Source organism: Eretmochelys imbricata, chromosome 12, assembly GCF_965152235.1.
Source record: "Eretmochelys imbricata isolate rEreImb1 chromosome 12, rEreImb1.hap1, whole genome shotgun sequence".
NCBI classification, from domain to species: domain Eukaryota; kingdom Metazoa; phylum Chordata; order Testudines; family Cheloniidae; genus Eretmochelys; species Eretmochelys imbricata.
Window position 1 is genome coordinate 34628854 of NC_135583.1, and position 22596 is coordinate 34651449.

The following is a 22596-nucleotide window of genomic DNA, read 5'->3' on the forward strand; positions in this document are numbered from 1 at the left end:
GCACCCCATCCCTGCTTCTTCCCCTCCCTCCCAGCGCCTCCTGGACACTGAGGGAAGCACCCAAAGAAGAGCCAGGTAAAAGGTGAAGCAACGGATATGCGGATGGGGACCGACGTGAATCAGGCATAGTCCCCTATTGATGAGCAACGGATATATGAAACGACGGATAAGTGGGTATACCAGGGACCCCCTGTAATGTTATGTTGAGCCAATAGGAAAACTGGGATCAAATTACTTAGGGTTTGATTTTCAGAAACCCCACCCACCTGCGTCAGTGAGTAGGGGAGCTTGTCGGGGCCAGCAGTGAAAGGGAACAGCTCTTCAACAAGGGAGGGAGACACTTGGTGAGGAACACCGGATAGCTCTTTTCCTCTCCCCTAGGAGTCTCTTTCACTGGTTGGTCAATTGGAAGGGAGGGGTACTGATTGGCCAGCATTCCTCAGTTCCCAGGATCTAACCTGGAGTGGGGGCCATATGGTAAGAACCCTGTAACTTCTGAACTGGAACCAATTAAATGATTGGTATAGGACAGTATGGATGATGGGCGGGTAGTGCCCCTCCCCTCTATTTAAATTTAATAGTAGTTGCAGCCTGCTTCTTAAAAATCCATCCACGTGTCTGTCCTCATTTTGCCACTGTGTCTGCATCAAAGGCAAAGCTGTAGACACTCAAGAGGCAGGAAGCAGAGGCTTAGAATTGTATGCAGGAGCAGGAGGAAATTGTCTCACCAATTATCAGAGAGAGAGAGAGAGAGAGAGAGAAATGAGGGAGCAAAACATTTGAAAATATGCAGGTGCAGATACCAGCGAATGCGGGCACAGTCACAGTGATTGTTTTCTCCTATTCTACAAGTATGTAGGTTCTCATGTCGCAGTATCTGAGCATCATGGCTGTGTGCAAAAGGAATTGTACAGACCACTGCACAATTGTTGTTTTTATAATTAACTTCATCATTAACATCTTTCAAACGTGTGCAGGTAATAAGATATGCTAGAAGGCAGTTGGAATCGGGGGCCTCAGTACAGAGTGAGGTCACCCAGCTATGAAGCACCTGAATACCTCAATGACAATGTAGAGAGTTATGTTGTCATCGAGGTATCTAAACCATTGATGAAGATATTGAACAGAACCAACCCAGAACTGATCCATACAGGACCCCACTTGATATGCTGGAGGTTTCCTTGAGGTTTTGTGCGGAACCATAAAGTTGTTCTGGAGATCATGCAGAATGAACCAGAATTCCAGGAAGCCCTGTTCTACTAACAAAAGCCTATAATACCTTAGCTTCACTCTTGAGCTGATCAGCTCCAAAGAAGGCTATTGTAATATGCATATGTGTCTCTTAAGAGTTGCATGATAGTGTCTACATAACTACTTACTTTTCTATTCTTAGGCATCTTCATAAACATGCCAGCAAGTGTATCATAGAGAGAATGGCTAATTTAGAATGTTCACCACCTGTATGAAAATACAGTTAAGCGGATGATACTTTGATATCATTAATATCAGGCTCAACCCTTGCCTGAGAAATGCTGGCCCCTTTGCCTTCAGGAGTACATTATTGATGTTATTGGGAAGTCCTGCAATGCGTCTGCTGACTTCATTGTACAACAATATGTAATAGACTCATAACTTGATTGTTTCCATTTTAGCCATAGCAAGTGTTGTCCCACCATGTATGTGCAGTCAAAGGGGTATAGTGTTAATCCAGGGTCTGTAAAGGCTTGATCCGATGGCCAGTGAAGCCAATTGGAGTGTTTCCGTTGATTTCAGTGGGCACTGCATTGGGTAGTCGGTCTTTTCTGGGGTGCTGATATGTCCATGCTGCCAGTGAGGCACATCTACTCCCCTCTTTCCCCTACTGATGGGTCACCAAAAAGTGCTAACCAGCCATGCTGGATTCTGCTCGATTTTTCTAGCCAATTAACTCTAATGCCCAGTTTGAAAAGGTTTATTTCATTTCCTACAGGCTAAATACTATATGTAGCTTGGTAGTAGAATAATCTAAAATGAATATAAAATTCTTCCAGGACTTTAAAAGAAGGTTAAATTAAAATATGCTCCATATGTTCTTTTTGAGAACTGCAGTGTCCATAAACTCCAAAGGGAAAAGTCATTTTTTTCAGTTTACTGAATATATTCTAGTTGAAATTGGTGAATAAGGTTAGAATGATGTGTGATAGTGGCTATTCTTGGAAGATTAAAAGAGGACCAAACATATTGGGTGGTAAATTGAAAACATAGTGTTATTTCAGCCAGTTCAAATTATGCATGTGGCCAAGAGTCTTGGAGCAAGGAGAGGTAAAAGATACTCAACCACAGAGTCTTTTATCCAAAGGCTGTGTTCTGGCACACGCTGTAGGTTTTTTCTCCAGCCATTGTATGTGGCCACTTGCCAGGAAAAGAGAGCAGATATTTATTTGATCTTCTTCATTAAATGTGGATTTCAGCCTGGCCAATGCAAACATGTTCTCGATCTATTAATAACACATCATAGGGTTCTTTATTCTGTGAGTGATATGGCCTAAAAAGTAGCATCTGTTTAATTCTGGCTTTGACTAGGTATTGGGTAGAACTTGAACTATCTTCTCACCTCCAAGTCAAGTTTGATCCATATCAACTTGGGGAAGCTTGAACTGCTGCAGACTTTGCCTTTCATGGATTTAGAAGACTCTCAGTCAAGCCCCTATGACCAATATTAAGGGCCTGATCCTGCTCCCATTAAAGTCAGTGGACTGACTTTCATTGACTTCAACATCTGGCCTTAAGCTCATAAAAATAAGACTGAGAAATTGAATACATGCCTTGGGAAGGCACCTGTAGATTTTTCCTCTGATTTTTAATAGTGTTGGAGTTTAATAAACCTAGGTTACAGCTATCCACTCTCTAGGAAGTTGGTTTTTTTCCTTATTCAAAACTAATGATTAATTAAGGCATTCAATTAGAAGGCAGTCGTAGTGCTTCGACTCCAGAATTGGAGTCCTCAAGCCTGTCCTTAATATGCTGTATGTCAGAGTTAGTCATACAATAAAGGGTTGAGAAGCCTAAATGTGACCATTGCTAGCCACAGTGCCTGGGATATATTTAGCTACAGAATGTGTTACAGTTATTCCAGCATGTTCTTTCACTATCTGTTGTGTAGATTATGGGTAAGAAGGTGGGGTGAAATGGGAATCAAATTCACAATGACAGGAATGAAATTCACAGAGATAGGTTTGTTTTGTTTTGCCCCTCTTAGCAGTGCCCACTGAAGTCAATAGAAAATCTCCTACTGAATCCGGTGGGCACTAGATTGAGGTCATTTGACAATGCTAATGACTAGTACAAGGGCACTTTTCCCAACCTGTAAAATAGAGTGTGTCGCAAGCTGGGAATATAACTCAGGAATTTCTCATTGGCAGTTCTGTGCATAAACTGGTCAGCCACACCTTCATCTGCATCACTTCTCTTCAGCCCACCACAAAGATACTCTTAACAACAGGATGTTAGTAGATGGAGCTGTGGCTGCCATTCTCATTGCAGGAAAAAAGATAATTAATAGTTATGTCAGATATCTCAAGGATATTCTTCTTCAACATTATAACTGTATCAGAAGGAAAAATTTGGTTAAGTGTGAAATGATTTCTTCCAGTTGTAAACAGCCCTTCTGATCTCTGCCAGGACTTATTGAAACAACATAGATAATAATGGATTTGATGGTCATAGTATTTAATTTTATAGATTAAAAAATATGACCTTTTATGTGGAAGAAATTTCACTTTTTGGAATGTACATCCTAATTTTCTTTGTACTCCTTTGATATCTGTAAAGGTCAAGACCGTATCTTTAGAGTCTGAGAACTCTTTATTAAGGGCTTGCGTGGACATAGAGACTCTGGTCTATTAAAGGAGAAATTAAATGCTGGTGGAAAAGATCCTGGAGCAGAGTTAACATAAGTGGAGTGAACTGTGTTTAATCTGAGAGCAGGCTGATAATGGGAAATATACAGATTTAGGTAAACCTGGAAAACATCTTAGGCTTCTTCCTGATGCCCCCTTATTGAAATAAATGCTGCGGTTATCACTCAGACACTGCAGTGTCCTTATTGTAAAATGTGGTAGTTTGCACCATGACTGTAGGATGCTGTACTGTTATTTATTTATTTATTTATTTACTTATTTATGTGTGTAAGGGCAAGAAGCCTACTGGGTTTGCAAAACTGGGCTGGAACAAACTTTCAAGAAAATGTTAGTATTTCCTGTTTGAATATGTTGCAGTATCCTTCAATAATCATCCCAAAGACATTATTATTAACTGGAGTATTCTGGGTGATTACCAGAAAATAGAGCAGCTGGCTGTTTTAGCTCATGCTGAAAACTCTGTAAGTACAATCTTTCTCAGTGGATTTTGTAATTTCCATTCCCAGCCCAGAAAATAAGCAGGACGTTATCAGTGTGATTGTGGAATGACAAAGTTCTGTTATTTTGTGCTATGAATTCTCAAGTATGGTGATTTTTGTTGTCTATTTTAAAAATATGGCTTCTAGTTACCATGTGTCAGTATAATATCATGTGGAATATCCCTTTTGTTACTCAGGGATGTAGGTGCCATAATGAGGCTCACAAAACTCAGATAGTCATCACTTCTGATTTGGAGCTGATTCTGTAATAAGCTCCAGCCCCTTGGCATTACTCATGAGGTGCTATTCAGGAGAAGCAAAGGGGCTGAACACTGCCCACAAATCTTCAGCAGAGGATTCCCCCATTGGAGAGAAAATCTCTGTTGGTGCAAGTGTACCAGTTCCTGTCCCTTCTCTCCTCATGGTAGGAGGAGTATTGGGAGTGGGCTATGTTAAACTGATACTTAACTAGTATAGGGTCTGCATCAACGGAACAAGGTGGAGTGCCCTGTTTTTATGCAAATATCCATAAGCAGTGGTAAGGGGGAAAGAACATGTAGGACTATGTAGAACTGTCTCTAAATCCAATGTGATTTCAGTATTTACATTGTGACAAATTACGCATGTAATGAGTATGGGGAATAAACATGAAGAACTTGGACTATAAGTACATAAGCTAAATTTAATTGGCATCATAGAGACTTGATGGGATAAGTCTTGTGACTGTAATATTGGTATAGACATGTGCAGCTTGTTCAGGAAGACGAGGCAGGCTAAAAATTGAGTTGTTGCATTAGACATCAAGAATTTATCCACTTGTTCTGAGGTCCAGGAGGAGCTGAAGAGGCAGACCAGTTGAAAGTCCCTGGGTAAAAATAAAAGGGGCAAAAAAACAGTAGTGATGTCTTGGTAAGTGTCTAGTATAAAACATGAAATCAGGAAAAGGAGGTGGATGAGGCATTTCTAGAACAAAAAACAGATATATCCAAAACAAAAGAAATAGAAGTAACAAGGAGCTTTAACCACCTAGACATCTATTGGAAAAATAATATGGGAAAACACAAAATATTCAGTAAGGTTTTGGAATTGTTGGGGACAACTGTTCATTTCAGAAGATGGAGGAAGTAACCAGGGCAGTCATTTTAGACTTTTTCTGACCAAGACAGAGGAATTGGTAGCAAATCAGAAGGTGGAAGACAAGTTGGGTGAAAGTGACCATGAAATGATAGATTTCATGATTCTAAGGAAAAGAAGGCATAAAAGCACCAGAAATTTGGAAAATGTACTTCAAAAAATGCACACAAACTCAAAGGACTGGTAGAGGTAAGATCTGATAGGAAGAACATCTAAGGGAAAAGGGAGTTCAGGAAAGTTGACTGTTTCTCAAGGCCACAATGTTAAAGGCACAATTGCAAACTGTCTTGATGTGAAGGCAAGACAGGAAGAATAGTAAGTGGCCAATATGGCAGCATCAGGAGCTCTTTAGTAGCCTCCAAATCAAAAAGGAACCCTACAAAAAGTGGCCGCGTCGATGAACTATGAAAGAGGAGCACAAAAGAGGAGCACAAGCATGTCGGGACAAAACCAGAAAGGGTAAGGCACAAAGTGACCTACATGTAGCCAGGGATATAAAGGGCAATAATTAGTGGTTCTAGAAATATATTAGGAGACGAGAAAGACAAAGAAAATGTGGGTCCTCTAATTAGTGGGGAAGGAGAGCTAATAACTGATGACATCAAAATGGCTGAGATTTAATGCCTGTTTCCTTCAGTCTTCACTAAAAAGGTTAATGGTGACCAAATATTCAACACAATTTAATATTAACAAAGGAATACAAGACACAATGGGGAAAGAACAGGTTAAAGGATGTTTAGATAATGTAGAAGTATTCAAGTTGGAAAGGCCTGATAAAATTCATCCTTGGGTACTTAAGGAATTAGTTGAAACAATCGCAGAACCATTAGCAATTATCTTTGAGAACTCATGGAGGATTGATGAGGTCCCAGAAGACAGGAGAAGAGCAAACATAGTATCTATATTTAAAAAGGGGAACAAAGAGGACCCAGGGAATTATAGCAGGGAATTATCTGATACCTGGGAAGATACTGGAACAAATTATTGAACAATCAATTTGTAGAGGATAATAGGGTTATAAGGAATAGCCTGCAACAATTTATCAAAAATAAATCATTCCAAGTGTACCTATTTTCTTCTTTGACAGGATTACTGGCCGTGGATAGGGGGAAGCAGTAAACAAAACATTTCTTGATTTTATTAAGACTTTAGATGCAGTCCCACCGTGACATTCTCATGAGAAAATTAGGGAAATGTGGTCTAGATGAAACTGCTGTAAGGTGCACAGCTGGTTGAAAGGCCATATTCAAAGAGTTATTATCAGTAGTTCACTGTCATACTGAGAGGGTGTGTCTAGTGGGGTCCCGCAGAGGTCAGGCTTGGGTCCAGTACTATTCAATATTTTCATTAATGACTTGGATAATGGAGTGGAGAATATGCTTGGATGGATTGCAAGCACTTTGGAGGACAGGATTAGAATTCAAAATGACCTTAACAAATTGGAGAATTGATCTAAAATCAGCAAGATGAAATTCAATACAACTAAGTGCAAGGTACTGTGCTTAGGAAGGAAAAATCAAATGCACAGCTACAAAGCCGTGAATAAATAGCTAGGTGGTAGTACCGCTGAAAGGGTCCTAGGGGCTCTCGTGGGTTGCAAATGGGAAATGAGTCAATAACGTGATGCGGTTGTGAAACTAGCTAATATAATTCTGGGGTGTGTTAACCAGAGTGTCATATGTAAAACACATGAGGTAATTGTCCCATTCGACTTGGCACTGATGAGGCATCAGCTGGAGTACTGTGTCCAATTCTGGGCACCACACTTTAGGCAAGATATGGACAAATTGGGGAGAGTCCAGAGGAAAGCAACAAAAATGATGAATGGTTTAGAAACCCTGACCTGTGAGGAAAGGTTTAAAAAGCTGGGCATGTGTTCTCTTGAGAAAAGAAAACTGAGGGTGGACCTGAGAACAGTCTTCAGATCTGTGAAGGGCTCTTATAAAGCGGACGGTGATCAATTGTTCTCTGTGTCCACTGAAAGTAGGACAAGAAGTAATCTGCAGCAAGGGAGATTTAAGTTAGATATTAGGAAAAGCTCCTTAATTATAAGGGTAGTTAAACTCTGGAATAGGCTTCCAAGGGAGGTTGTGAAATCTCCATCAATGGAGGTTTTTAAGAACAGGTTGGACAAACACCTGTCAGAGATGATCTAAGTCCTGCCTCAATGCTTGGGACTGAAGTTGATGACCTTTTGACATCCCTTCCAGCCCTACATTTCTGTGATTCTATGTATATACAGGTGAGCTGAATGGCACAGTTTCGATTTCTCCATGGAACATTCCAAACTAAAATCAATCAGAAATGATGAAGAAGGTTCCAATTACAACCTTTTCAGTGTTTACAGAGGCCAGATTGAATGAACCCCAAAATACATGCAGAGGGCCAATATTCTCATTCATTAAAAAGAAAAATGATTATTCAGTATTGTGTCTGATGATGAACAGAAACAGACAGCACCCAGAAGAGAGGAAAAACTGGAGTAACAAAGGGATGCGTGACAATTTGCAATTAAAATTTCTCTTTACATGTATCTTAATCTGTCTTCTTGCTTCATGATGTATATAATTAAATTACCACCAATTGATTCCACCTAAAACATGTTATTTTGGAAGAAATAAGACTATTAGTTGCTATGGCAACCCAATTAAGCCAGTTTTACACCTCTTATCTTAATTGCTGTATTAATTGAGAAGAGAAAATAAATTTAATACTTGTCCTTTTCTTGCCATTTTAAATTTCAATAAAATATAAATTGCACACAAAATATTATTTAAATTTGTCACCATGGACTGGTGATTAGAAAAAGAAATTAAATTTCTGAAAACAATATTTAAGACGGATGCATATGTCAGTAGCAACTTGATATGCTGACAGAGCTTTGCTCTTCTGAAATATAATTACTCAAAAATATGATCTGCTTAGAATATTGGAATGAATAAAGGATTATAACTTTTATGGGCTGTTTATTTCCATATATCATGAAAGAATATATCTGTGTACCAGAGAAATGTAACAAAAAAACAAAAAATGAATTCTTGTTCATTGAGACCTTGGGAGCTATTCTTTGCAAAATGACAGAGGATTGCATTTATGGGCCAGATTTTCCAGTGTGGCCAGATTTGATACCTTTATTTGTGAAGAGTTGCTTCTCAGAAAGTCCTCTTGGCTTCAGTGGGTTATTTGTAGATATGAGCCCGCATATGGCAATAACAGAATTTGCCCGTGAACTGGATTCGTGCCTGCAGATCAGGTAGGTCAGTGCCAAACCACCTGACCTGCACACATTTCTTGTTTAGAGAAACAGCTTGCAGAGAATCTCTTGTTCGTATTGTGCAGGGTTTAGCCGAATATTGATGAGAGAGGCTGGTAAAGAATTTTGCAACAAGAGGAAAGTTAGAATGTTTGCCGTAAACTTTCAAAGTCATTTAGTCCTACAGCAGGTTTTCAAATGTTATTTTCAAAAACAGAATTTGCAGTATCCTCTTTTCAGAGAGAATGTGCTACTTAGCCCATCCAAAGGTTACACTGTGTGACTGCCTGGCTCACACCGAACACTTCTGGGACCTTTGAAGTGTTTCTTTCATTCTTCTGTTCTCTTCCCTTCTTGAAAATATTAAGTGCAACAAGAGGAATATGTTAAAGCAATCCAGGGAGCTTATATTGTGGTGCTTGTAAGCCCTTCCAAAACCCTCCCTTTCAGGCAAAGCTGAAGCTAAGAATACACAAGTGAGTTGGTGAAAAGTCCAAGTCAAAGCCCAAAGTCAAAGAGCCCAACTCAGGCTTATCTTGTACTCTTGGGGTATGTCTATACTACCTGCCGGATCGGCAGGCAGCGATAGATCCAGCGGGGGTTGATTTATCGCGTCTAGTCAATTTATCGCATCTAATCGACCGCCGAGTGCTCTCCCGTGGACTCCAGTACTCCATCGGAGCGAGAGGCGCAGGTAGAGTCGACAGGGGAGCGTCAGCAGTCAACTCACCGTAGTGAACACACTGTGGTGAGTAGATATAAGTAGGTCAACTTCAGCTATGTTATTCACATAGCTGAAGTTGCATAACTTAGATCGATCTTCCCTTCCCCACTCCCCAGTGTAGACCATGCCTGAGTTACTTGGGTGTAAATCCAAGTAACCCTACTGCCTTCAGTTACGCTGGTATAACTGAGATAAGAATCTCATCCATAGGTGTTTAAAGAGGTATACTTCAGCTTTAGTAACTTTATTCGTGACAGGGTGATGGAAAGTTAATTGTCCTGAGAATTATTGACTTCAAAATCACTACAGTTTTTACTGCTTACATGTGAAGAATGTTAATTCTTACTATTATCAGTGAACAAACACTTGGGGATGTACAAAACTTTGGTTTTACATCAGTACAACTGTTGACTTAAGTAGAATTATAGCTGCATTAAATTAGTGCAACCGAGTCCAGAATTTGGCCTTGTGTTGACAGTTTAATGCAAACTATGGGTGAAAAAGACTTTTTAAAGGAAGTGATAGAAATACTCTAATTTCTGAGAAAGAAATCATTGTTGGTGAAACTTAAATGAGTGGCTGAGTATTAAGCCTGTTGGCTTGAAAGAAAATCTGTGTTTAAAGGCCAGATTCTGCCCTCAGATGCGTGTTAATAGCTCTCACTGATTGCAATAGGAGGAGAGAATTTTGTCCTAAGAATTAAATGGCTTTGTAATTTCTGCATGGTGGCACAAAAGGACATAGCTAATGGATTCACTTGATAGGCCTGTAAACATAATGCAATCAAAAGAAATAACTTCACAAGTCTTTCTACCATTTGTAATGTCAGTGTGATGTGAGACCTCACGAAAGCTCATGCTCAAATAAATTGGTTAGTCTCTAAGGTGCCACAAGTACTCCATTTCTTTCTGCTCTGTTGTTCCTGATATGGTTCTGGCTTCAGGCAACACTATGGCTTAGAGACCTGTATAATAGTCAGATCCTCCAAAGTGGCTGAAGTTTCTTTGGGAATGTCATAAACATACAGCTAAGAGAAGCCTAGAATTCCTCCTTACCTGTAAGGGGTTAAGAAGCTCAAATAGCGTGGTTGGCACCTGACCAACAGGACCAATGGGGAAAGAAGATACTTTCAAATCTTGGGAAGGGGGAAGGTTTTGTTTGTGCTCTTTGTTTTGTGTGGGGGTTCTCTCTTGGGACTGAGAGGGGCCAGACAGAAATCCTTCTTCTCCAACTCATCCCAATCCCAGTCTCCAATATTGCAACCAGTATAGGTAAAACAGTTTATCTTTTGTTTTGCTTGTGAATTTTCCCTGTGCTAGGAGGGAGGTTTATTCCTTTTTTCTGTAACTTTAAGGTTTTCCCCAGAGGGGAATCCTCTGTGTTTTGAGTCTGAATACCCTGTAAAGTATTTTCCATTCTGATTTTACAGAGATGATCTTTACCTTTCTTTCTTTTTAATAAAATCCTTCTTTTAAGAACCTGACTGATTTTTCCATTGTTCCAAGACCCAGGGTTTTGGGTCTTTAATCATTTTGTAACCAGTTGGTTAGGATATTATTCTCAAGCCTGCCCAGGAAAGGGGGTGTAAGGGCTTGGGGGGGGATTGCTGGGGGAAGAGGAACTCCAAGTGGTCCTTTTCCCTGGTTCTTTGTGAAATCACTTGGTGGTGGCAGCATTACTTAAACCCAAGGTACAAGGGAGAATTTGTGCCTGGGGAGTTTTTAACCTAAGCTGGTAGAAATAAGCTTTCATGGGTCTTTCATGCAGGTCCCCACATCTGTACCCTATATGGATTGCAATATTGGAGACTTGGATTGGGATGGGTTGGAGAAGATGGATTTCTGTCTGGCCCCTCTCAGTCCCAAGAGAGAACCCCCACACACAAAGCAAAGAGCACAAACAAAACCTTTCCCCTTCCCAAGATTTGAAAGTATCTTCTTTCCCCATTGGTCCTGTTGGTCAGGTGCCAACCAGGCTATTTGAGCTTCTTAACCCCTTACAGGTAAGGAGGAATTCTAGGCTACCCTTAGCTGTACGTTTATGACAGTGAATTTGATAAGCAGTTCCAGAGCACAGGTCTGAGATGGGCTTGAAATATAATTCAGCAATAAAGTTCTCTTTTATTCTAATTGTCACTGATAAATTGTTTTTGAAGGGACTTAGAAAAATGTTCCATACCTATAATGACAAAAATGTAGACTATAAAATGTATGTCTCTAATAATGAAGATTTTATATATTTGGTGCTTTAATATCACAAGTTTTTAAATCTAAGCAAAAATATGCAGTCTCATTAATTAACTTGTCTCCCAGTCTTAACATTTTCTGATTTGTGTGTCTCGTATTTTCCTCGTTAAATTGATTATGTCTTGTTTATCTGTTCTTTGTTCCTCAGCTATCCCACTAAACAAATTATATTATTTACAGCTGCATCCAACTTTCAAAGCCTATGGTAACATGGTCAAATACCTTTTGTATTGTACCGATGTCTTCACCACACAACTTGCTCCTCTCATGTGATATCAAGTATTGATAAATATACATATCTCCCTTTTATTTAATTTTTTAAATCTTTCCACTTTTAATTCCCAATACTATTGTCTAACATATAGACTCTCTGGGCCATATCCTGTATATCAATCCCACTGATGGTTACACCACTTGGGATCTGGCCCAATGCCCATACAGCATGACATAAAATGTATTTAGTTTCTTTCTTTCTTTCTATTTTTCCCCCATTGGTTTTCAGAAATACAAAAAATAATGTTTGTGTTTGATTCTCTTTGTTAACTGAGCAAAGGTTCTTATTTTGTCCAAACTGGTTTGGTTAGTTTAGTAAAGTGCTTTGAAATCCTCTAGTTAAAAACATTGTGTAAATGCCTAATTCCAAACAAGAAAAAGTGCATTTAAATTGCATTCAAAGTGTGTTAAAAACTGTCAAAACTCAGCAAGGTCAAAGTTAAGCTGACAATATCAAATTAGCAAAGAACACATTCTCAGCCATAACTTTGAATTTCCTGGCTTTTGTCTCATTTGGTTACACTGGAGCTGAGTAAATATTGGAATTTCCAAACCATGGGATATTCTGAAATTTCAACATTTGTTTTCATCCCGAATTGGGACAAAAAATGAAATATTTTAATTTTTCTTGGAGTAAAAAGTTCTGAAAAAAATTGATTCTGAAGTGTTTCATTTCAAGTCTGTACAAGATTAAGCTGGATTTTCCTATAGTGGTACATTGCCTCATGGGATTTGTAGTTCGGGTACCTGAGGCTCCCATTCTCCCATTTGGGCCAGGATCCCTGTCTGAGCTATATCTCCCATGATGCACTACAAACAAGTGACTCTCATGATGAACCATGCCACCTGGTCAAAGGGGAGACTGTGTTCCACATGGGAGATTTAGTCCAGCCAGAGAGCCCAGCCTATAAGAGATGCAAGTTGAACTTCACGCTTACTCCAACTTTGCGTTAAGTTTAAATTTCAAATTTGTTTATTTACAAAGCTCTGGATATGCTTGTGAAACTTTGGCAGACATACTCGGGGGTTATTTGCACATCTGGAAACTTTTCTCTGCAGCTCTCAGCTGCCTTGGGCTTGTCCCAGGGCTTATCAATTGATGGGGAAGGGATGCCTGAAAGAAAGAGAGTAAAGTATTATGAAGTATTTTCCTTTTGGTTGAAAATGCTCCATCAATGAACCATTGGCTCAGGTTCATTGCTAAGAGCAAGGCTGGCAATTCTGTGGTAGGCAGGGCTTCAGGTGGCTACAGGCTTTTTGACCACCATGTTGTCCAGCCCTATTCTTATCAGGTCTAGACATTATGGAAATTAAAAAGTCAATAGCACTTTGCCTAAACCTGTTCTCCCACTGTTGCTACAAGTGGACCTCAACTAGTGCCAGCAATAGTGGAAAATTTTAATGGGAAAGTCTTCGTGCAATCAAGTCTTTATAGGTTCTGTCATACCTGCAGGGTTAGTCCACCTCCAGCCATTGGTGCAAACACTTTCAGAGACCTAAAAACGACACGCTTAGCACAGACACACAGTAGTATGTTCCTTGGGGTTTCTTTTAGTCTCTGCTTGAAACAAACCCCAAAATTCAAAATGAACTCAGACAATGTCACAAGGTTTGAAGTTGAAACTATAAGAAACAGAATTTCACATGCTTATGTAACCCTCTGGTAATGGCAGCCATTATACTTAGTATATAGAACCATAAATCAGCCCTAGCTCTCATACAGACATAGGGGTCCAGATGCTCAAAGATGTCTAAATATCTTCGAGGGTCTGGGCTAGAGTTCCTTAGGGAATTAGGTATTTCACTCTCGTTGACTTTAAGTGGGAGATGGGCTTCTAACTGTCTTAGGCACTTTTGAAAATCCCATATAGTGTGCTTAGGTCCCAGACTTAGGCTTTGTTGTTGTTTTTTTAAAGTGAATAAGCGTGAGGATAACAGAATCCAAATCCAAATCAGAGTCAAAATGTTTTTATTCATTTTTATGACATTTCAAGCAAACATCTGCACTTACTGATCTGAGCATAGCCCTGCCATGCTGGAAGCCCAGAGACAGCAGCATTGCATTTCTGCACGAGAACCACAGAACGCAAACAACAAGAAACTGAAACTGTCTTGCTGGCTTCACACCAAATGAACCCAAGTAAAATAAAGGCAGAAGTGTGAAAAAATACCCTGGAATTTTAAAATCCTTTTGGTTTATTGATAGTAAAGGAATTTTATTTTGTGATAAGATTTCTATTCTGTCAGTATCCCTTTAAATGATTCCATGAAAAGAATAGAATCTCATCGTGGGATAATGATCCCCTCCAGCTACATAAATACTGAAGCCAAGCCAAAACATTTGTCTTCCAAGCAGGGGACGCTGATCATGTGACAATGGTGCATTACAATAACATCATTCCAATTAGAGAAAATTGTTTATGTAGATTTACTATTTTTGATGGATGTTGGCACAGTTGAGTGACGGTTGCTGACAATATCGTTATTTATTCCCTGCTGCCATCACAGTGGTTTTGTGAGCTGAGCTATTGTGTACTTCAGCCAATCAGAGACCAGGTTTTCCCTAAAATAACTTTTTAAAAAATACTCTGCATTCCTATTAATACATTGGTCAGCCATCCAGCAATCTGAAGATAGTGGCTGGGCGTGAATGTGCCATTTTATATATGACCTGATATTAAAAATGTCTTCCCATTCTATGTCCATGATTTTGTATCAGGCATACCTGATGTCTGGTAGGTATCCAACTACTTGACTGGCTTTAAAATGGGAAACCAGATTCCAAATTCATGCCTACATGTTTAAAACCTAAACTCTTATTTGCTGAGTTTTAACCTAAAAGGTTTCTGTAGCTGAATATAACTTTTTTTAAAAATCAGCTTTAGACTAGAAGCACTAAAATGATACTGCATGGTATTAAGTTAGAATACAGTAGCAAGATAGAGCAAAAAACAGGTCCAAAAAACATGTTCCCTGACTGTTCATTTTCAAGTCACTTATTTTCGCTAAGAATACCTTTTTACACTATTTGCTTATTGTAATGGCCCCTTTCATTGTAGGCTCTAGCTCTCAGGCAGGGGGCCTAGTCATACATTATATTATCTACCTCCTCAAGGTATGATACATAACTACCCAACCTATTCCATTTCCTGACTGGTGCATCTCACAACAGCAGTAGCTATTGCCTCAGTGACAGCTGCTGTCAGAATGTTCTAATGTAAACTAATATTAGGATATGAAGACATTATTGGTTCTAACGTACATCGTACACTTCCCATTGCTGCATGATCTGATATTCTCCTAAACCTTTATATTATTACCAATGAAGGGTCCAGTCCCACAAACCTTACTCAATTTGGATAATCTTTAGTCTCATTGAAGATCACTCATGAGGGCTTCAAGATTTGGCCTTATAATAGTAATGTCCCTATCTGATAGCTATTCTCTTCACTTTCATAAACAATTAAACTAACTTTTGTAGCCCGATCCACAAAGTCTTACACACAGTAGTAGCCATTACTTATGGAATAGTGCCATTACGTTCAGTTATATAGCTAGCGTGATTCAGAGCAGGATTGTCCAAAAATCTCTGTGGTCAACAGCTCCCAATCAGGCACCTAAAGGTTCAAAGCTTTCAGCACCCAGTGGGACAGGCTACTTCATTTAGGTGCCTAAATGGAAGCTGAGCTTTTCAAATCTTGCCCCACGGTTTGTAGGACTGTCCTTTTATAATCTGTTTAATGCATTAATTCTTCCTCTAGCTACAACATTTTACAGTATAGATTGAGGGAAGGCTTATTTTAGAATTAAAATATGCAAGAGACTTTTAGTTCAAATTCATTGCCAAATAAAGATCATGGGGTTTTGAATGTTTCTTATTTCCAAGGCATAATAGTATCAAATTTATAAAATTTATAAAAATTCCAATGGATGTGTTGTAGCCATTTTACTTTGACTTGCTTTTTGTTGCATTTTTATGGCATGCTTGTTAACAAGCTTCAATTTATGACCTTGACATTTGCCTATTCTTCTTTCGAAAGTCTTTATAAATCAACAAAACATTTTGTCACAGTAGTTACAAGTAAAACAGTCTGAGAATAAATCATTGAAATGGACAGAAGCAATTTTCTTTTTCTCTTTTTGTGTGTATTGTTGATTGGTCCATAAGCCATAGGAAGAAAGTGAAGAACTAGCTAAGCGGAGCAAATGTAGCCATATCTGCATTCAACAATTAACAGTATAGTCATAATGCTGTTGGGTTCTTAATTTCAAAAAGAAGATTTTAATATTACTGACTTCAGAGGAAGATAAGCAGGGCAATGCACAAGACATTATCAGTCCAGTGTGGAAATAATGCATTCAAAATTAAAGACAGCAGTTTAATTAAGTGCATGAAAGCCTGACTTTTACGATCATCTTTCAAATACTCAAATGTCTTTTCATCCATTCTGCCATATGACTTTACTTAATAATATATCAAGAACAAAAAATGTATTGGAATATTTCTGCAAATTCAATTAGTCCAATAAAAAGTGAAAAATAATTTCTTTTTAATTAAAAAGAACTCAGCCCTAACCCTCATCATGACAAAAAGAGTGAGGAAAAGCAACCGAAGGGAACTATGAAAATTCTGCCTTTGTTATGCATGTATGTGTCTGAAACAGATGAAGTGTCACTATTAGTAACATTTGTCATTATAACGACTAATCACATTATGTTACAGTTACAGTTCTGTCAGATCCAGACCATGGGGTGAATACTTTCTTCCTTAGAATGCAGTGTCACAATCTATCAGTGATTCCCAAGTTCATTGAGTTATTGTATGCAGATTAATTATACATTAGAGTACCACTTTTCCTGCTGAACCACACTAGCAGTTCAGAGGCTAAACATACCCCCTTGCTTCCTTTTTATATTCAGAGAGTTCTGAGATGAATGGACTTTAGGAATCTCAGATTTTTGCTACTAAGGGGATGGCAGATTTCTGATATGAATAAGAAAACCTGGCTCTCAAGAAGTGTTTCCTTTAGATTGGGAAACTATTATTAGGTATAACAGCCTATGAAAGAAGAGATGTTCTTTTAAAAACCTTTGTGGCCAGCTATCATGGAGAACTGGATGGCAAAAGCTATCATGGAGATACTGAACTTTTAACCAGGACAGTAAGTCTCTGGTTCAGCTTTGGCACACAATCAGTAGTGACTGAAACATATTATCATCTGTCAGCTATTCATTGACCTCTGTAAAATGAGGTGGTTGGCTCAGTCCTGATCCCTGTGAGCAGATGTCTACATTTCAAACGCTTCCATCACCATAGGTGGTATATCAGTCACAGAATAGAGGCTAAAGCTTGTACTGGTGGTATGTTGAATAAACAACACTGTCACCCCTAAAGTTGATTCCTCTAGGTCAAGGCTCATGCAGATAATTTGTGGAAGTTTGAATGCCATTGCTCATTCTGTACATCTCTGGACAAATAAAAGAGCTCATTCTCCCAAACTCTCAATCTGGCAGATTTAAGCTCCACTAAATTAACCAAAGTCGTCCAGTAACCAGGGTTTCAGGAGACCTCGGTGCTATTCCCACCTTAAGCACTGACCTATTGTGTGACCTTGGGCAGATTACTTTTCCATGACTCCATTTCTCCTCTCATTCTTTAAGGGTCGTCTTTATTTAGAGTCTACTCTCTCTGGGGCAGGGACTATCTCTTACAGTGTGTTTGTAAAAAGAAAAGGAGTACTTGTGGCACCTTAGAGACTAACCAATTTATTTAAGCATAAGCTTTCATGAGCTACAGCTCACTTTGTGTACAGCAAGCTGCTCCCTAGACTTAGACTTGGACTCTAATATAATTTTGACCCCACTTTGTACTACACAGAGTCATCCTGAACAGAGGTTTGCTTAGATTTACTCTCTTTACTGTAGAGAATCACACTTACTGGATTTTGGAAAATATAGTGTCTAAATCAAAACTTTGCAAAAGTAACCCTTGAGTTTAAAAAAAAAATGGCAAAGGTCATCCTGTGATGGTAAGCAGTGGGCACTGTGTCAATGACGCTGATCTCCTTTTGTAAGCATCCAGGGGTGCCTGTTAGAGGCTAGCGTGCATTACGAAAGTTCAAGCTTATAAATACTTGCTTGTTTGTCACATAGGCAACCCTCCTGCATCCGGCACGGGAACTTTACAGATAACTCTGGAAGATGTCAATGACAATGCCCCTACCATTTATCCAACATTGGCAAAAGTCTGTGATGACGCAAAAGATCTCAGGGTTGTGATCTTGGGGGCATCGGATAAGGACCTTCACCCTAACACGGATCCATTCAAGTTTGAACTGAATAAACAGTCTGGCCCAGATAAAGTGTGGAAAATCGCCAAGATCAACAGTAAGTCTTTTAATTTGTTTTTCTTATACCTTCATTCTTTCGGACTGTCTCTCCCTCTCCCTAACTGCCCTTCTGAACCTTCTTCCTATAAGTTCTATCTGAGATCAAGGAGCATAATAATGTAATAGGTGTACTATCACTCATGTACTCCTATGCGCTTTGGATGATTAGAACAGATCACTTATGAGTAGATTGTGCCTTTAAGGCCTGATCCAAAGCCCAGAATGACAAACTGCAGTGACTCTTAATGCACAACCCATTGTGATGGGTGGCATGGGGCCATTCCTTTTCCCTCCTGCCCATCTCCACCCCGGTGGGGAGCACTCTGAGCCCAATTGCCTTGGGGTCAGTACACCATAAGAGGTTTCGGCATACTCCCCCGCATACCAATGAGCAATTCCTTTGGCTACTGCTTAGGACATACAGAGCCATGGACCTGCCTACTGTCTACTTCCCCATAGCTCCTTTCTAGAAAATCAGTTAAGTAGGATGAGGGAATCCCCCCATTGACCTCCCTGTGTGCTCCTCTGAGCTCCTTAAGTGCTATTATTTTAGGTAGTAGGCCTTCATGGTTACAGACTAGCTGCTCCTCTGACCCCTTCTCTGGCCTGTCTGAATGAAGCTCAGCAGGTGGTAGGCTTTGTGCCCTTATCTTTCCAGGGTGGAATCCCGCAATTCTCCCACTCTTACACCAAGTCTCAGCCTTACCTCCAGCAGGTCCCAACGGGCTTGGATACCTGTGGTTCCGCCCTTCGGGAGCCTGTGGTCAGTGGTTAATACAGCTGGAACAAAGTGTAACATAAGAGAAAAAGGATTTTAAAACAATAAGAGGTCTACATGTATGTCTGTCTTACCCAAGGCTTACCATCCCCCTGGGAGAAGGCCTAGCTTCTTCAGATCTCCTAGCGGGTTGTCTGTGGCTATCTGTTCTCCAGGAACAGCTCCCTGACAACTGCCCCTACCTCTCAACTGCCTTTTAAAATCCTTTTGGACTATTGGCTTCCAGCACTGACAAAACAAGTCCTGTAACTTGGGTGGAGCCTGCGAACAGTATCTTCATAACTAATAGTTCAGTCACTGTCTCTTCATGCCTGCTGATGTGTTATCAGGTTGTTTATCTGGAGCCGTTGTGTGGTCTTCCTGCTTGCTTCCTAACAGCCTTGCTATTAAAACTCAACCAACATATGCTTACAGGAAACATCCCAATGATTCAATATAGCCATACAGTAACTGTGCCACAAACCAGGTCACATAGAGTATTGATAAGTTACAACAGCCCCACATCCTGCTTCAGCCGGACAAATCATAGTTTTAAACTAAATAAACTCTTGAAAATCCATTTTTTTTATGGGATTGCAGAAAGAGCCGGGGGAAATTACATTCCTGCCAAAGAGGAAGAATTCCTATGACCGAGTTGTTGATTGAATACCATTTTGTAATCAGTTATATATAGGCTTGGAAGAATTCCATTTCTATTTTTTTAGAATTTTGACTGATAATGTCATGTTTAGTTTTAAGCACTTTTTTTTACTTTTATCTATTTAAATGTTCACAGTTCCACAAAATTAAGGCGGGGTGGGGGGTGTCAGACAAAGGTTATTTAATGACAATAGATGTTGAGATTAGAAAAGTAAATAAAGCTTTTTATAATAGTTAAAACACATCACCTGTCAAAATGTACAAAGTAAATATCCTTATATTAAACTCATAAATTCTCAAGAAGCACTTTCTTACTGCGCCTATCTGTGAATTTTGATTACTGTTGATGGAAATAATTTTTTGTGGGTTTGTGAATTGGACGTTTACCAACAAATCCTTCCAGCCTAGTTATGTAGAGTGCTCTCATTTCCCCCTAGATTTTCATGTGGCATGTGTGGTGTGGCGTACTGGTGCCTTTTTATTCCCACATCTCCGTCCCCCCGTCCCCCCCCACCCCCCCGTGGCTGCCTAATTGTTACCTCCTTATTCTTTGCAGACACTCATGCCCAGGTCAGCCTGCTTCAAAACCTGAAGAAGGCCAATTACAACATCCCAATCTTGGTGACAGATTCCGGAAAACCACCTCTGACTAACAATACCGAACTGAAAGTACAAGTGTGTTCCTGCAAGAAATCCAAAATGGACTGCAGTGCAGCCGATGCCCTTCATATCAGCATGATCCTAATCCTTCTCTTTTCACTCTTCAGTTTATTTTGTAAGTTTTCCTAAACTCCAAGTAGTAACAGTGAAGCATTATTTATCTAAGTTCTTGGAAGTGAATCTTTTGTGTTTCTTCATAAGAAAACATACCCACGGGAGCAGAAGTTAATTTGTATAGTGATCTAAAAGTCCACAGTGTGACATCTGAATATTTTGAGAAAATATCTATGTGAATGGGGAAAAAAAAATTCTGTAGGCAGAAAAAGGGTAGAAAATGCCAGGTTGTCAAATCAGCAGGTGATTGCAAATACAGGAAGAGTTTTAAGGAGAATCAAAGAAAATCAAAGCTGAGATATTATAAACTTAGAAGCATGGGCAGTAGTAACAGATTTGTGACTCATTTTCCTTCGTCTCTCCCTGCCTGAATTCAATTCAAAAACAGAAACAGGAGATTAAACGTGTTCTTCTTGTAACCACAGCTGTTGTGGGTCACTATGAAAATGAGTCGTGTCTGCTCCAATCTATTCCCCCGTATAAAGTGCGTAAGCAACCGTACACAGGGAATTCATTCAAGAATCTAAATGTATAGACATCTAAGATGATAGTCTGGAGAACTGCAAGTCAAAAGAGAGAACAGGAGTTGATGTCTTGGGATAACTTTCAATGGATTGTCTCTCTTTGATGCTTCCGAGTAGGCGTTTCTAAAAAAAAACAAACAAAAACCTTACGAATGTACAATTTAATTTTGGAGGGTTAAGAGTCAAAACTGATGCTTGAAAGGTGATGTGACTGGGGGGACAAGGACTTCCGAGTTCTAATGCTGGCTCTGCCCTTGGCTTGCTCTAATGCTCTTGGGCAGAGCTGAGAAAATAATTAATTTTTCGGTTCAGTGGTTGAGCCGAAAAAATCTGGAAATAAAATTAATTTCATATCGACCTGAAATGGAAGTTTTCATTTCCATTTCCCTTTCTCCCCTCAATTCATTTCAGGTCATACAAAATATTTTGGTCAATCCAAACCCTCTCCCCACCCATTTTTTTGTTTTGGTTTTGGGTGTGTGTTAGCTTTTTCTGTTTTGTTTACATAAATCGGGCGAAATTTCTAAAAAACAAAACATCACTTCGAAATGAAAGGTCAAAATGTTTCAGTTTGAGCATGTAGTAACAAAACATTTTGAATTAAAAAAAAATCTGGGGGAGGATTTGGGGCCAAAACTATTTGACAAATGCAACCCAAATTCACAAATAGTTTTGGTCAACCCAAAATTGCATTTTTTGACAAATAAACTATTTGTCCCAAAAAATTTGTACAGTCACCATATGTATGCATGGTTTTGTATAGGTGGATTTAACACCTCAGCACTGCCAAAGGGCTTAGAAATCTGGGTAAAGTACAATATGATATTATGCTGAGATAAAGGCCTGAATAGCAGAGTTTTGCACATATTGGATTTTGGGGCTGCTTGAGTTATATAGTATACATCATATTAGTTTCTTTTTTATTTGAATATATGACTTTTATCCCCAAAGGTTGGCTTAAAAGTCATTGTGGGAAGTTTAGAATTAGCTGATGTTTGTGAAGCTCTTTGAAGATAAAGAGCTGTACAAATGCTAAGTGCAAATTCCTGGTTTTGATTCCATTGGGTGACATCTGAAGTGACTGTACTTGTGTCAGTGCAGTTACCCTGCACCCTGAATTCAGCCCTAAGTAGTTATTATGTTTGCTAGAACTATTCCGCAGGACATTAAAATCATATTTGTGTATATTAATATGCAGCTCATTGGTTCAGATTCATTTCTGATGCAACTACATGGAAGTTAATGGCATTATACCAGGCATAAGTCAGGCCCATTATGAGAACCTCCTTGCATTTCTAGATGAGATTTCAGTATTCCTTCTGAAACTTTACTCTTGTTGGTTTGTCTGTACAGGATGTGATTACAGGAAGGGGTTGCATTGTTTTAATATCTTTTGGTTGAGTGTTTTGGTTTTGAATGCACCCACCTGGTTGTTATCTAGCAGGTTAAGAAGTCAACACATTTTTCCTTGGAATGAATCATGG

At 39.3% G+C, this 22596-nt stretch overlaps 1 protein-coding gene across 1 annotated transcript in view; it reads left to right on the top strand.

Moving 5' to 3' along the window:
- Positions 1-20603, top strand: part of CDH13 (cadherin 13) — a 620546-nt gene extending 599943 nt beyond the window's left edge. The window contains exons 12-13 of the mRNA XM_077831429.1: positions 18162-18395; positions 20371-20603. Coding sequence (XP_077687555.1) covers positions 18162-18395; positions 20371-20603 — 467 coding nt within the window. The remainder of the gene's footprint in view (positions 1-18161; positions 18396-20370) is intronic.
- Positions 20604-22596: the final 1993 nt, after the last annotated feature.